The 14119-nt window shown below is 39.5% G+C and overlaps 1 protein-coding gene across 2 annotated transcripts in view; it reads left to right on the top strand.

The window, feature by feature from the left end:
• Positions 1-999: 999 nt before the first annotated feature.
• eRF1 (eukaryotic release factor 1) overlaps positions 1000-14119 on the top strand; it is a 226314-nt gene continuing 213194 nt past the window's right edge. The window contains exons 1-2 of one of the 2 annotated variants that reach the window (XM_067152373.2): positions 1000-1475; positions 1752-1927. In XM_067152373.2, the coding sequence (XP_067008474.1) occupies positions 1375-1475; positions 1752-1927 (277 nt within the window). In that variant the 5' untranslated portion in view covers positions 1000-1374. The remainder of the gene's footprint in view (positions 1476-1751; positions 1928-14119) is intronic. The other variant, XM_067152372.2, reaches the window with a different exon arrangement.

The raw sequence follows: 14119 nt of genomic DNA, 5'->3' as shown, positions 1-14119 counted from the left end.
GTCATTAATCTGCACCACCCATACCCCAGCAGTTACCATATTGTCACAGCCATGGATGAGACTGGGACTTCGGTGGAAGCTACACTTTACTCTGGCCTGTGCCAAGAGATGGATGCGAAAGTACTGTATCCATCAAGAAATGACAGCAGGCATTATGGAATAGATACGTCATAGGTAATGTTTAAAAAAAAACATCCGCTGTGCATTGTTACTCACTTTTAGTACTAAATATTTTAAGTATCTTAGTATAATTAAGGGAACTATAGAATGGTATTTTATTTTTAACCGAATAGGCATTATTTTTTCCACTTTCTTTATTGTTGTCTCTACTTTTACGGTTTAAGTTACCTGATTTTATCATCGTTTGTATCAGAAGTTGTAGATCCGCCATTGAATACCGTATATTATTCATTGTACAATTCCTCTGTATGACCTTTTGGCTCGTTTGAATTAATTATTGCAATAAATATCTGTTTAACGAAGAAACTTTGTTTTCTGCTGGAGCTGTCACCTAGTGGCGCCCTATTGATCTCCAGTTACTGGTATAAATCATTTACACGATACTAGTCACTGGTAACCTGAACTGGCACGATGTAACTCAGTCTTTAGGTGTACTTTTTTAAAAGTTATTCGAAAGTCCAAACGCATATCGTCGTCAACTAATACAAACTTAGACACGAAATGTATTTCCAGGGCGTACCGCAAAATAATGTTTACATTTCTGATTCTCAATATCTCGCAGACTTACCTTAATTGCTTTAATTGTGATAATCTGATAATCTTACAGCTGAATTTTTGGTGATCGTAGTATTTAGTTGTGAACGGAGGTCAAATTAATTTTTGTTATTGGAGCAGATAATGCTGTAAGTCAATTAATTGTAATTTCTTTTTAATTGTTGTTGAGAGATAGACCTTCTCTACATTTAGGATTTCCATGATTCAGTTGATTTTCGGACGTCATTTGTTTTCCCGTTTCCGTAGTTCTCACCAGGGTTGCAACTGCATGAATGTGACATCCATAAATGAATTTTGAAGGAAAAGTACATGCACATGGTATTAGATGTTTAGAGTAGTGTGAGCTTGTGTTATTTTTGTGGGTTGTGTGTGCCTGTAATATTATTTTGTGTCCCAAATGTGTAGAAAAGACCACTTTATACCTTTCGTTAAATAGTCTACCGGATATATCCGGATTTAACTAGTTATTCCATAAACCTGTTGGACATTTGTGAAGTCTGTAGCCCTTCTTGGTGAGCAAGAGGGCCATCCGCCATCAGGTTGCGCCATTTTGCCACGGATTTGGCACATCGTTGAAGACTGGGGGAGAACTATTTAGCTATAGGGTAAAAACAAGAGTGGTTAGAGAACTGCTATACTATGTCTTCCTCATACAATAATTCGGAAGAAAGTTCTTCCGATCGGAATGTGGAAATATGGAAAATTAAGAAGCTAATAAAGAGCTTAGAAATGGCCAGAGGGTAAGTTAACATGCTGCTTGCAATGCATTACGTGGCGTAAAAAAAGAGCAAATGCTGAAAGGTTTTTAAAAACTGAAGATGGTGTGTGCAAGAGTGTGGTTCTTTTATAGTTTTAGTTTGTAATATTGTTGACGATATTTCAGCGCGATTTTTACATATTTAGCATGAACATATGATTAGCACATTTTTATTATTTCACCTCTTTATTGGTTAGGGTAGGTTTTTTGATGCTGTTTTAGTATAATGCACCGTTTATATTACTCTGAAATGTTCTAGGAACGGTACGAGTATGATTTCTCTCATAATACCACCGAAAGATCAAATATCAAGAGTAAGCAAGATGTTAGCGGATGAATTTGGAACCGCTTCTAATATCAAGTCTCGAGTTAATAGACTATCAGTACTAGGTGCCATCACGTCAGTACAACATAGATTAAAATTATATACTAAAGGTAAGTTTTCCTTATTCTTATTTGGATATTTAAGAACAATAAGGATATGTTTGTAATCAGTTTGAATGGTTTTTAGTGCATAATGTTTTGAAAGAGTACAGTTTTAGTGCATGATTAATATTCAGAAAACATTTTGTCAGGTATTATACTCGACATATTATTTGGTTGTTTGTTATAGGTCTAGGTGTACTGATGGTTTTTGAATTTTGTTTTTGCTTTTAACTCGTATATTCCTTTTTGACTTACTAGTCATGCTACGTAAATTATTGCCCTATCCCCTTGTGCAGTATACTAATTACTCATGCTAAGAACATTAATTAGCACATTGTAAGTACCTAGGTGTTGATATAAGAAAAGATCTTCATTGGGGTAATCACATAAATATGATTGTTAACCCCTTAACTGGCGAATAGTTTCAACATCAACCAGCCAGTGGGTAATTATTCAGCGCAACGCACACTTTTGGAATGGGTACAGTAGCGTGCGGCAGATGTAAATACAAAAAAAAAAAAAAAAAAAACCCATGGCACTACAGCCCTTGCAGGGCCTTGACCTACCAAGCGACCGCTGCTCAGCCCGAAGGCCTGCAGATTACGAAGTGTCGTGTAGTCAGCACGACGAATCATCTCGGCCGTTATTCTTACTTTCGAGACCGGGGCTGCTATCTCACCGTCAGATAGCTCCTCAAATTAATTACGTAGGCTGAGTGAACCTCGAACCAGCCCTCAGGTCCAGGTAAAACTTCCTGACCTGGCCGGGAATAGAACCCGGGGCCTCCGGGTAAGAGGCAGGCACGCTACCCCTACACCACGAGCTGGCGTAGATGTAAATACTCAACAGAAAAATATATTTTACTTGATACAGTAGAAATTCAATAGGATCTCGAAAAAGCATTTGATAGTGTTCCAAGGAAGACTATATGGGAATTTTTAAGAAAGAAAAATGTACCCAAAGGTCTTATCCGGAAAGTTAAAATGCTTTACAAAGACTGCTGCAGTTGCATACAGATAGGAAACGGTAATTCTGATTGGTTCCAAACCACTAAAGGAGTGCAACAGGGCAGTAGCCTTTCACCCTTACTTTTTATCACTGTCATGGATGAAGTCATGAAAGAAATTAAGAAGAAGAACAATATGGACATCAATGCATTTGCATTTGCAGATGATGTAGTAATTTGTGGAAATACAGAGAAGGAAGTCCAAGAGAGGCTGAACACTGGAATGAACATTTGAAAGCACACGGATTAACAATAAATAAATCAAAAACTGTTACTATGCCTGTCAACAGGCAGAAGAAGAAAGGAAAAATAATGCTGGAAGGTACACAGCTGGAAACAGTAGACCAGTATAAATATCTTGGGTGCATCATTTCAAGTGATAACAGAATACGGCATGAGATTAACAACCGCATTCAAAAATCAGCTCAGTTTTACCATCAAGTTAGGAACCTCCTCTGGAACGAACAAGTTCCCTTAAGATAAAGGCAGATTCTATTCCAATCATACTTCACCCCCATACTATACTCCGTATGGCTCTACTTCTAAATTGACGTTTTAGCAGATTTTGGCTCTGTCTGGTGGTTATGCGCTGAAGTAGAGACATCCAACCAATCCCAAGCTGCAATTCATATCGATTTATATCGGCAGAGCACGATCTCGAAACCCAGTTGCCAACTCTAATATTTACATTCGCCACGTGGTTAACCTATCTCGCTCAGCGTGTATGGTATTCGGTACGGTTCACGATCTTATGCATTTTCCTTCAATATTTAGTGTGTTTTTCATATTGTTGGAGGGTTCCAGTGACTCTGAGATCAGTAGAATGTTCCCTTTTTACGCCATAACCTTTCTGTGCCAGCCATTAGCCGTTAGTGATGTATTATTTCCTCATTCTCTTTTATTGTTAATAATATATTCTCTTTTAGTGCCAGATATTGTTAGAAAGTGTAGTTCTTGTGAATTTGTTTTCAATCCATATTCATTCGTTTTTCTGAGTACGGTATTACATTTTACGAGGGCTTTTTACCGCGGTCATATTGCATCAGCTGTTCTCGCAGGCGTAGCGCGCTGTTAACAGAGGAAAGGCGATGCTCATTTGTTTTGCAAAACTTCAATTTAGAAGCAAGGCCGTGCGGAGTATAACATATGGAATGAAAGATTAAGGGAGGAAGCTGGTGTGTACCCATCCCTGAATGAAAAAGTGACAAGGGCCCGTTCGAAATGGTTTGCCCATTTGGACGATGGAAGGACAGCAAAACAATGGCTACACACAATCGTGGCCGGAAAACAACCAGTAGGAAGACCTAGGAAAAGATGGCTGGACCAAGTGAAAGAGGACATAGGAACAAGAGGAGTCAGCTGGGATGTCATCTTGAGAGAAGAGTGGTACATGGACAGACAGAAGTGGAGAGTGCTCGTAAACCACACCCGGGCAACTGGAGTGGAAAACTGATGATGATGATGATAGTAGAAATTCAATAGCATTATGTTATTACCGTTTTTCTTGTAAACCCGTAAATATATACATATATACACAGTGTGTTCATACAAAAGTGAATTTAAAAAGTGTTCCTTTCATTATGATGGCATTTTTTCAAGTTTTCAGATATGCATCAATAAGGTCTACATCCTTTCTGGTTAATAGGTCATTCAGAAATTGCGTACAGTTTGGTAAATACGGAAGCAAGGGCAAGCACAAAGGGCCACGTCACATTCCTCACAGTAGTAGACAGTTTCCCGTCGCCTCTGGTTTGACAGGCACACAACACGTTTTCTTGAGTGATTCCTACATCCGGTCGGTGGATTCTCAGATAATTCAAAGTCTTTCCTAACCAAGCCATTATCATGTCACATCATATACAGACCAATTTACAAAAAGTTATCAGAACATGGACAATGGAGTTCGCAGAACAACTGTATCGTAGTAACAGCAACAACAACGACAACAACTCTCAAATTTAGTTATTTTAATGTACGTATACACAAATTCTTTGTGAAGAATTTGGCGCGGACCGCATGAGGCAACATGAGACAGCTGTTGGACTGCCGCCTAGGCGCGAACTACCCGACTGGGGTGAAACCGGATAAAAATGAATAGGACAGCAATAATCACATCTAATTTGAATGGAATTTGTTTTATATTACGATAGCAAGTGGCAGAAGTGATTAAGAATAGTCAGACGCATATAGGAAGCTAACCCTACGTAAGAACACATTTAGAAGTACAAGAACGCCTAAAGGCGTCAAACCCAATACTCGTGCGACAGCTGTTGACGCCTTTAAACCCAATTAAGGGGTTAATAAAGGGTACAGGTCTCTGCACGTGGTTATGAGGGTATTTAGGGGTTGTAGTAAGGATGTAAAGGAGAGGGCATATAAGTCTCTGGTAAGACCCCAACTAGAATATGATACTTATAATATCTCCTGTACTACTTACAAATATAGTCAACTGATATACAGTATGTGGAATCACTTCAAATGATACTATACAACTGGTATAAGATTAAACTTTACATTGCATTTATTTACTTATTTTCTTTACCCATTCTGGAACCTAAGTAGCATAATGACCTGCTGCGTCTTAACAAGAGCCCCTTTTGCCACCACTTTTCATTGGTGCGATGTATAGAAACTTGGAAATTACCGAGCTTGATAGCTGCAGTCGCTTAAGTGCGGCCAGTATCCGGTATTCGGGAGATAGTAGGTTCGAACCCCACTTCAGCAGCCCTGAAAATGGTTTTCCGTGGTTTCCCATTTTCACACCAGGCAAATGCTGGGGCTGTACCTTAATTAAGGCCACGGCCGCTTCCTTCCCACTCCTAGCCCTTCCCTGTCCCATTGTCGCCATATGACCTATCTGTGTGCGACGTAAAGCAAAAAAAAAAAAAACAACTTGGAAAAAACCAACAGGTGTTAGTTTGAAGAGTGATTGACTGATGGCTTGCTGTGATGAATGTAGTTCATTATTGTTGGTTATAGTGGTTCTCAGATTACTGCTAAACCCACTTCACAGATTGGCACTTGATGATAAGGTGTAGCTTGTTTGACTTATGATAAATCTATTTCAAATTATTTTGTACATGCCATTTTAAGTGTTCATGCAAAATATGTTTGAAGATGATGATTCCAGGGTACGATAAACCTACTTGAACGTCACTGCTAAGCACAATGTCCCACTAAATTTAATGCAGGGAAAACTCAAATATCCCATGGCAAAGACAAGGAAATTAAGTTCACTGGACAAGAAAACTTTAAAAGGCAAAAGTTCAGAACACCTTACATTTTCCAGTGCCATGCATCCAGGCACGATTGCACTGTCATTTGTTTCTCTCTCGCTCGCTTCTCGCGAAGGACTTGATCGTGCATGGACAGAGCTGCCAACTGTTCATATAAAGAACTAGTCCTAGTGCAGCGGCACTACTTTTATTTACGAATCTCATTAACACAGCGGCACTACTTTTATTTACGAATCTCGTTACAGTAGGTTAGTGACAAAGCCAATTGGTCTGGATCAAGCAAAAGGGGTCTGGGGGCACAAGCCCCCAGGTTAGAAGCCACGAAGCAGCCCTAGGCCTCTAGTATCCCGCGTGACACCTCCATTGGTCTGGATTGGTTAGGGTAGGTTAGTGACAAAGCCATTGGTCTGGTTGTGTATTTCTTGTGCACGGGTTGGTAACGGAATTCACTTACTTCATTGCTAGGAGTGACGTCATATCCCATAGTGTCTCACCCAATGGAAATACTGGTATGTACTTAGGCGATGGACTATGGCGCGTGATAACTTCTATTAGGTTATAAAAGTAAAATTACTTCTGGGTGATGGCGGGTGGGTTCTTAACTGTCGCAGTGAACACATCGCTCCTCCACAAGGTATTCCACTTAAGATTTCCAACATATTACATCCTTATAATGCTATAACTCTATGTTAATTTTGACGTCATCACATGTTAAGGTTTCTTTGCCTGAGGTTCTGCCTCCCCTTCTGAATATCATACCTACAGTCTTATTTATGTTGATAGTTAATTGATTCTCTTCAGACCACTTAGTTACTTTGTCCAGGGATTCCTGTAATTGTCCTAGATTTGGCGATAACAAAACCATGTCGTCTGCATAGGTTAAGATCTTGACTTGTTCTGAGGTGGCGGCTTGTACTACATCATGTGTTCCTATATCTATATATATAAAATAAGAGTTTTGTCTATACATTGCTCAGAATTTGAAAAGAATGGTATTTCTGTATCGGTCATATCCACAGTAACAAGAAAATGCATTTTTTACTTTTTCGTAATTTCTGTCTGTATGTATGTATGTACACGCATCACGAGAAAGCGGCCGAAGAGAATTTAATGAAAATCGGAATGTAAAGTCGGGTGATGGACCGCTACAATCTAGGCCAGGGATGGCGAACCTTTTCGAACTACTGTGCCATTTTAAGTCTGGTTTATTATTCTCAACTATCAACTGTGCCACTTGTTTTACGTTAAGGAATGTCTACAATCTACAACCCTCCACCCCGAGACTTCCTTTCTAATTTCCCCATTATATTTCGTAATATGTTATTTATTTTTTATTTATTCATTTATTTACTGATTTATTTATTACATATATATCTTGTAAATACATTTGACCGGGCGAGTTGGCCGTGCGTGTAGAGGCGCGCGGCTGTGAGCTTGCATCTGGGAGATAGTTGGTTCGAATCCCACTATCGGCAGCCCTGAAAATGGTTTTCCGTGGTTTCCCATTTTCACACCAGGCAAATGCTGGGGCTGTACCTTAATGAAGGCCACGGCCGCTTTCTTCCAACTCCTAGGCCTTTCCTATCCCATCGTCGCCATAAGACCTATCTGTGTCGGTGTGACGTAAAGCAACTAGTAATAATAATAATAATAATAATCATCATCATCATCACAGCTATCCTCTCTTGTAAGATCACATTCATGCTTTCATCAAAACATACATGTGGGAGTTATCCAAATTAGCTTTCAATTGCTCGGAAGCTTCTTCACTAACTTTTTTATTTTTATTCTACCCTCGACAGCAGTTCAGCTGGGTGACATTCCTTTAATTCTGTTAGTTATTAGTTGTTTGTTAGGGAAGTTTTCAAATAATATGTCGGACGTCCATAAGAAAGTTTCTTTCAAAAACTCACCGTCAGAAATCGGTTTGCCATGCACGCTGTACAATGCAGTGAGACAGCCGTACTGATATTATTCCTGGGCCGGAAAGATGATACAAAAGAACTCGGTAGTTTTGTATAATGTTCGATATTTTGTGAAACGAACTCCCTTCATTCTTCATTTGAAATGGAACAAACATTTGAATGATTAGTCTCGAAATTGCGCTTTACATTAAATGTGGGGGATACAATTGTTTTCGAACACAGGCAACACATCTTTCTATCAGTCCGAATTCCCTTGTCCAGAGGTCTTGAAAAGTACGGTCACCACCTTTGTTAAGTTTCTGTTCTTTTCGGCACCGAAAACATGTTTGCGATGTCCGTGTACAAAACCACCAGAAAACGACACTACCTCACTTGACTTTCGGACCTATCCGTGTAGCAGTGTTGCCATATTGCATGTCCGAATGGAACTTAGTATTTACATTTTCGTTATTTATTTCTTACACGTGAAACACTATAAGATATGTATTGTCTGCAGTATAAGACGTATATAAAAACATTATTATGTTCATGTGGTGTGCCACCGAATTCGTGTTCGCGTGTCACCTAGTGACACGCGTGGCATAGGTTCGCCATCCCTGATCTAGGCTATAAATTATTTTAATCACGCTGAGTGAAATGGTAGTTTAGGGGAAGGCCTGAAATTTTATTCTCAAATATTTATTAGTGGGCGTGTCTTAATGAAAATCGCTAGACAAAGATGGGAAATAATTTGCTACAATATAGGCTATACACGCTGAGAGAAATGGTAGTTTAGGGGAAGGCCTAAAATTTAATTGTCAAATATTTATTTTATTTGTGGTCGTATCTTCACGAAAATTGGTATGCAAAGTCGGGGAATAGGTCCCTATAATCTAGGTTATCAATAATGTTATTCGCACTGAGTGAAATGATAGTTTAGGGGAAGGCGTGAAATGTAATCTATATATAAAATAAGTGTTTTGCCTCTGCATTGCTGAGAATTTGAAATGAATGATATTTCTGTATCTGTTATGTCCACAGTAACAAGGAAATGCGTTTTTACCTTTCCGTAATTTCTGTCTGTCTGTCTGTCTGTCGGTCTGTCTGTACACGCATCAATAGAAAACTGCTGAAGGGAATTTAATGAAAATCGGTATGTAATGTCGGGTGATGAACTACTGCAATCTAGGCTACAAATTATTTTATTCACGTTGAGTGAAAATGGTAGTTTAGGGGAAGGCCTGATATGTAATTCTCAAATAAGTTATTTATGTTATTAGTGGTCGTATCGATAAATACTACATAACTAACATAACTTATGTCGTAAGTTAGTAGTAGTTATGTAAGAAGTTATTAAATTTCCGATCACTTATGTCTTATACATTGTTACCCTACCGCATATAATCAGAGATATTCATGAATTTGGATGTTTGTTACTAAGTCCATATCAGCGCCAAGTCACGAGAAAATGGGTAAACAGAATTTAGTGAAAATCGGTAAGTAAATTCTGAGAATAAGGAACTACAGTCTACGATATAAAAATTTTTGCAAGACACCCTAATATCACAGAGTCGAAAGAAAACTAATGTGAAGGCCTGCAATATAGAAAGCTCATAAACTTTATCAACAATAACATTACATTGACCATTTTTTGTTGTGATGTGCTTTTTGTCTTCTGTTTCCTCTCATCCCCGATAGATAGGATTACTGCAGCGTACCGAGGTTTTTTAAATTTGCTTGACGTCGCACCGACACAGGTAGGTCTTGCGACGATGGGATAGGAAATGAATAGTGGTGTGAAGGAAGCGGCCTTGGCTTAAGGTACAGCCTGGTGGACTGGTGTGAAAATGGGAAACCACGGAATACCATCTTCAGGGTTGCTGGCATTGGGGTTCGAATCCACTATCTCCCGGATGCAAGCTCACAGCTTGATCGTGCGGTGGACAGAGCTGCCAACTGTTCATATAAAGAACTAGTCCTAGTGCAGCGGCGCTACTTTTATTTACGAACCCACTACCTCCCGGATCCAAGCTCACAGCTATGCGCCCCTAACCACACAACCAACTCACCCGGTTGTACAGAGTATAACAGCCTGCCTGAAAATTGGCAGGAAGTAGCTGGGGAGTTAGATAAATTTCTGATACTACTGATACGTAACAAACTGGTTCATCATAACATTCGAGCTATTCAATTCCTACTCTGAGGCACTGATTGATTTAAAGGAAAAATGGCGGAGAAGTGTTCACGGCTGTCTGCGGTCTGGTCATTGCAGCACTGGAACTTTGGACTGTTAGATCGCCACCGTAGTACTGTTCATTAAAAGTGAGAAAATATGCGGTTTATTAATTTGATCGAGTATTTTATATAACATTGCTTTTAATCACTACATTCCTTCTGACGACTTCAGGTAGGAAAACCACAAAGACAGTCTTTCTGAGAATCCCGTAGAGAAGCACAGGGACATCAGCTAGTTTCTTTATAAAACGCACACAATTCAGCTTAACAAACAGCTGACAAAAAATTGGAGGGAAGACAAACTATAGACAACTGGTGGAGTGAAATACTTCCAAGTATGTAAGTGCCATCTAGTATCACTTTTTTGTAACTAACTGATGTATTTCATTTCAAAAAACTTATCGAGTCAATGACCCATTGAGTTCAAGCACTTAAAAAGGTGCGAGGTGGACTCACAAAATATTAATGCAAGCTGATTTTGATTCAATATGTTCTGTACAACTTAATTTAACTTTTAAACACATCATGACCATGTGCGTTTTAAAGTTATCCGAAAGAAATCTCCTTTGAAGGTCGCTCAGGATTTTCATATACTGAGATAAGTTCCTTTCTACATCATGTCACAGGCACATATTTAAACATTGTTCACTGCTTCTTAGCTGTGGGTTATCTTCATCTGGGCCAGATTCACTACTCTGTAAAATGGCGTTAATTCTGCACGTTGTTGCGTATCTCTCATTTGCACTTTGTACCTTACCGAGTTTGTTCTTCAATATAACTGACTGAGCTGCTCGCTTGTTCTTGCAGTGTTAGTGTGTGAATTAGTCGATCTGTAAATGCCATTGGTCTTCATGCAAATAATGCTTTACACATGAAAAATACACAAACTACATTGGTATATTCTTTCCACTACCGATAACGTACTTAAAATATTCAAAAGCAGAAAACTGTCTACAAATGACACATTCAAATTGAAGTATGCATAGTCACTCACCAGACAGGTTATATAGTGCTGAATCTTCATTATTTGGCTCACTGCATAGCTATCTGTAACATTCACACTGTGTAACTTAATTCAAATTGCACATTTCTTTCATGGCTCAGGCGGCAGCGTGCCGTCCTCTCACCGCTGGGTTCCGTGGCTCAAATCCTGTTCACTCCATGTGAGATTTGTGCTGGACAAAGCAGAGGCAGGACAGGTTTTTGTCCAGGTACTCCGCTTTTCCCTGTCATAATTCATTCCAGCAGCACTCTCCAATATAATTTCATTTCAGCTGTCATTCATTAATCATTGTCCCAGAGAAGTGCGACAGGCTTCAGCAGCCGGCACAATTCCTATCCTCGCCGCTAGGTGAGTGCTTCATTCATTCCATTCCTGACCCGGTCGAATGACTGGAAACAGGCTTTGGGTTTTCATTTTCACAGTGAACTCAAAGTAGCTTACTTGTACATGGTCCTTGATAACATAAACTTAATGGTAGGTATGTCACAATAAGGTTGAAACAACTAGCTTTCTGATCATTTAGAGATATGGGAGTATTTGCTGTGTGCTTCCAGTGGTTACATAGCGAATGAAAATCAGAAATCCATTGACACTGACACAAAACAGTTGCACTTTAACACGTTGGCTGCCAGAGCGGTACATTGTACCGCTGAGTGAGTGTCTCACGAGGCCACGGCGGTACGAAGTACCGCTGACAGGTGTTGCTATTTGACTTTCCCTGCCGGGCCGGCGGACCGCTGATCCGTTGAATTCGCTATGCTAGCGTACCGCTATGGCCTCGGAGCAAATCCTGGCGTGCTTGGTTTCCAAAATATAGTCTTTAATTTTTATTAATCCACCTCCTTTTATTGGCAATATGTGAGTATTTGTCCAATCAGATTAGCCATGCGCTTAGGTGTGCCGGGTTAGCTAACTCGCAAGCTCAAGATTTTGGAGATCGTGGGCTTGAATACTACTGTCGGGAAACCTGGTTATGGATTTCTGTGATTTCCCATTTTCACCCCAAGCTTATGATTACCTAATCAATAGGTCACACTGATTCCTTCCAAATTGTTGCACCCATACCTGAGCTGATTTCTACGGTTATCGCAATAAACATAGCGTAAAAATGAGCGTATTTGCATTTTCTAAATTGACAACATTCATCGACAACATAGCAAAATTTTACATTACCGTTGAGCATTTGGCAAGGAGTAAATAGGAAATAAATATCCTTCAAATTTAATTTGGTGAAGAGTTTTTTGTGTTGCAAAATGTAATAGACCGGTTTGACATGGACACTACTTACCAGAGATCTCATACTGAAGGGCTAGCGTCATTATCTTCCGAGTTCGGAAAGAAAACGGTTTCATTTTTATAACTAACCTCTCCGTTCACTGGTAAAATAACTTAGAAATATCTCTCAAGTATTTCACACACACCCTACTGTAAAAGAATGAGTGCCTTGCGATTGTAGTCGTACGCGCTAGTAAACAAATCGTGGCACGCTCTGTTATCTACAGTGTGTACTATCAAGCGATGCAAGCTTCTGGTACCGCTCTGGCCGTCTAGACAAAACCATGCAGTGAACTTTTCTGTGGGGCCACGGCGGTACCTCGGGGTGCTGAGAAATTTTATTGTATTTCGTACGTACATTGAACACTTACGTGAAACATCACTTCGAATTTTGCTTTAATGCTTATTTACTACATGCATAGTAGAAAAAATGCTTTGGCCACCGGGACATTTCTTGCTATATGTCCTGGCATTCAACGTGTTAAAACAAAGTACATAATTCTTGAGGTTCCGTTATTCACCTGTGAAACTACTAACTCAATCACTTAGGAGGGGTTTAATGCTTCTCTTTCACTATCCTGGTCTAAATCATCGTAGTTGAAGTAATATGCGCTTAAGTGAAGGGATATGTTGCAAGACACAACAAAACATTTAACATTCCCAGGAAAGAAAAATTGATTAGGAATGCTTTCATCAGGGTTTAACCCAGGGATTGGCCAAGTGCTGTGCAATACAAGGCAGGCAGTTGAGCAAGAAGGAATTCTAGATATTGTAGTGGATGAACTGATCATTAGTGTAGGCAATTCATGCACTTCTCAAGATCTGATGAACGACTGAACAAAACTTATGGCGGTAACATGGAGTGCTATGTGTTAACTATCAACCAAATAGAAACTTGCCAGCAGCCCTATAGATTGCTCCTGCCAAATATGTCTCATTCATTCTCTAAAAAGCTCTAATACTAATTTTCCAAAGTGCGTGTTCATAATAGGACAGGTAACTTTCCATAGTGTTGGCTAGTCTGGGATAGAATGCGCTGTGTGTGTAGTTAAGAATATTCGGAAGCACTCGTTCTCTTCACCAAGCAGAATATTGGCATATAGCAACATTTCGCTCAGGACTTTTGAGAAAAAGTTTGGTTGATAAAAATCTTACTGTATCAGACAAATGAGCCTGCCTGCTCTGTTGAGGAGACTCGACTCCTACAGCTTTAATCCCTACAAGAAAACATTCTTTTGGGAGCAGAAAAAATAGCTTTTTTTCTCTCTCTTTCCTTGCCCATGTGCTCTCATAAATCTTTGCTACTGGAGTACAGTTACTTCAGGAGATACATGAGGGAAGTTGAGAGTATAAGTTGAGAGTTGCATTTGTTCGGGAAACAGCAATTCTTCAGTTGGGATTAGATCGGTAGTCTCTAAAGAAATAACTTTTTTTTTTACACCAACCATATCTAATTATTGCTGGTGATTTATTGCCAGAAGGTGTTGAAAATCAGCCCAAAATTTTTGAGCAAATTGAGTTAAATGACTTTGAGATCTGACT

The sequence above is a fragment of the Anabrus simplex genome, chromosome 8 (assembly GCF_040414725.1).
Source record: "Anabrus simplex isolate iqAnaSimp1 chromosome 8, ASM4041472v1, whole genome shotgun sequence".
Lineage (NCBI taxonomy): Eukaryota > Metazoa > Arthropoda > Insecta > Orthoptera > Tettigoniidae > Anabrus > Anabrus simplex.
The sequence above is the reverse complement of the archived record's forward strand: the minus strand, read 5'-3'. Positions and strand labels throughout refer to the sequence as shown.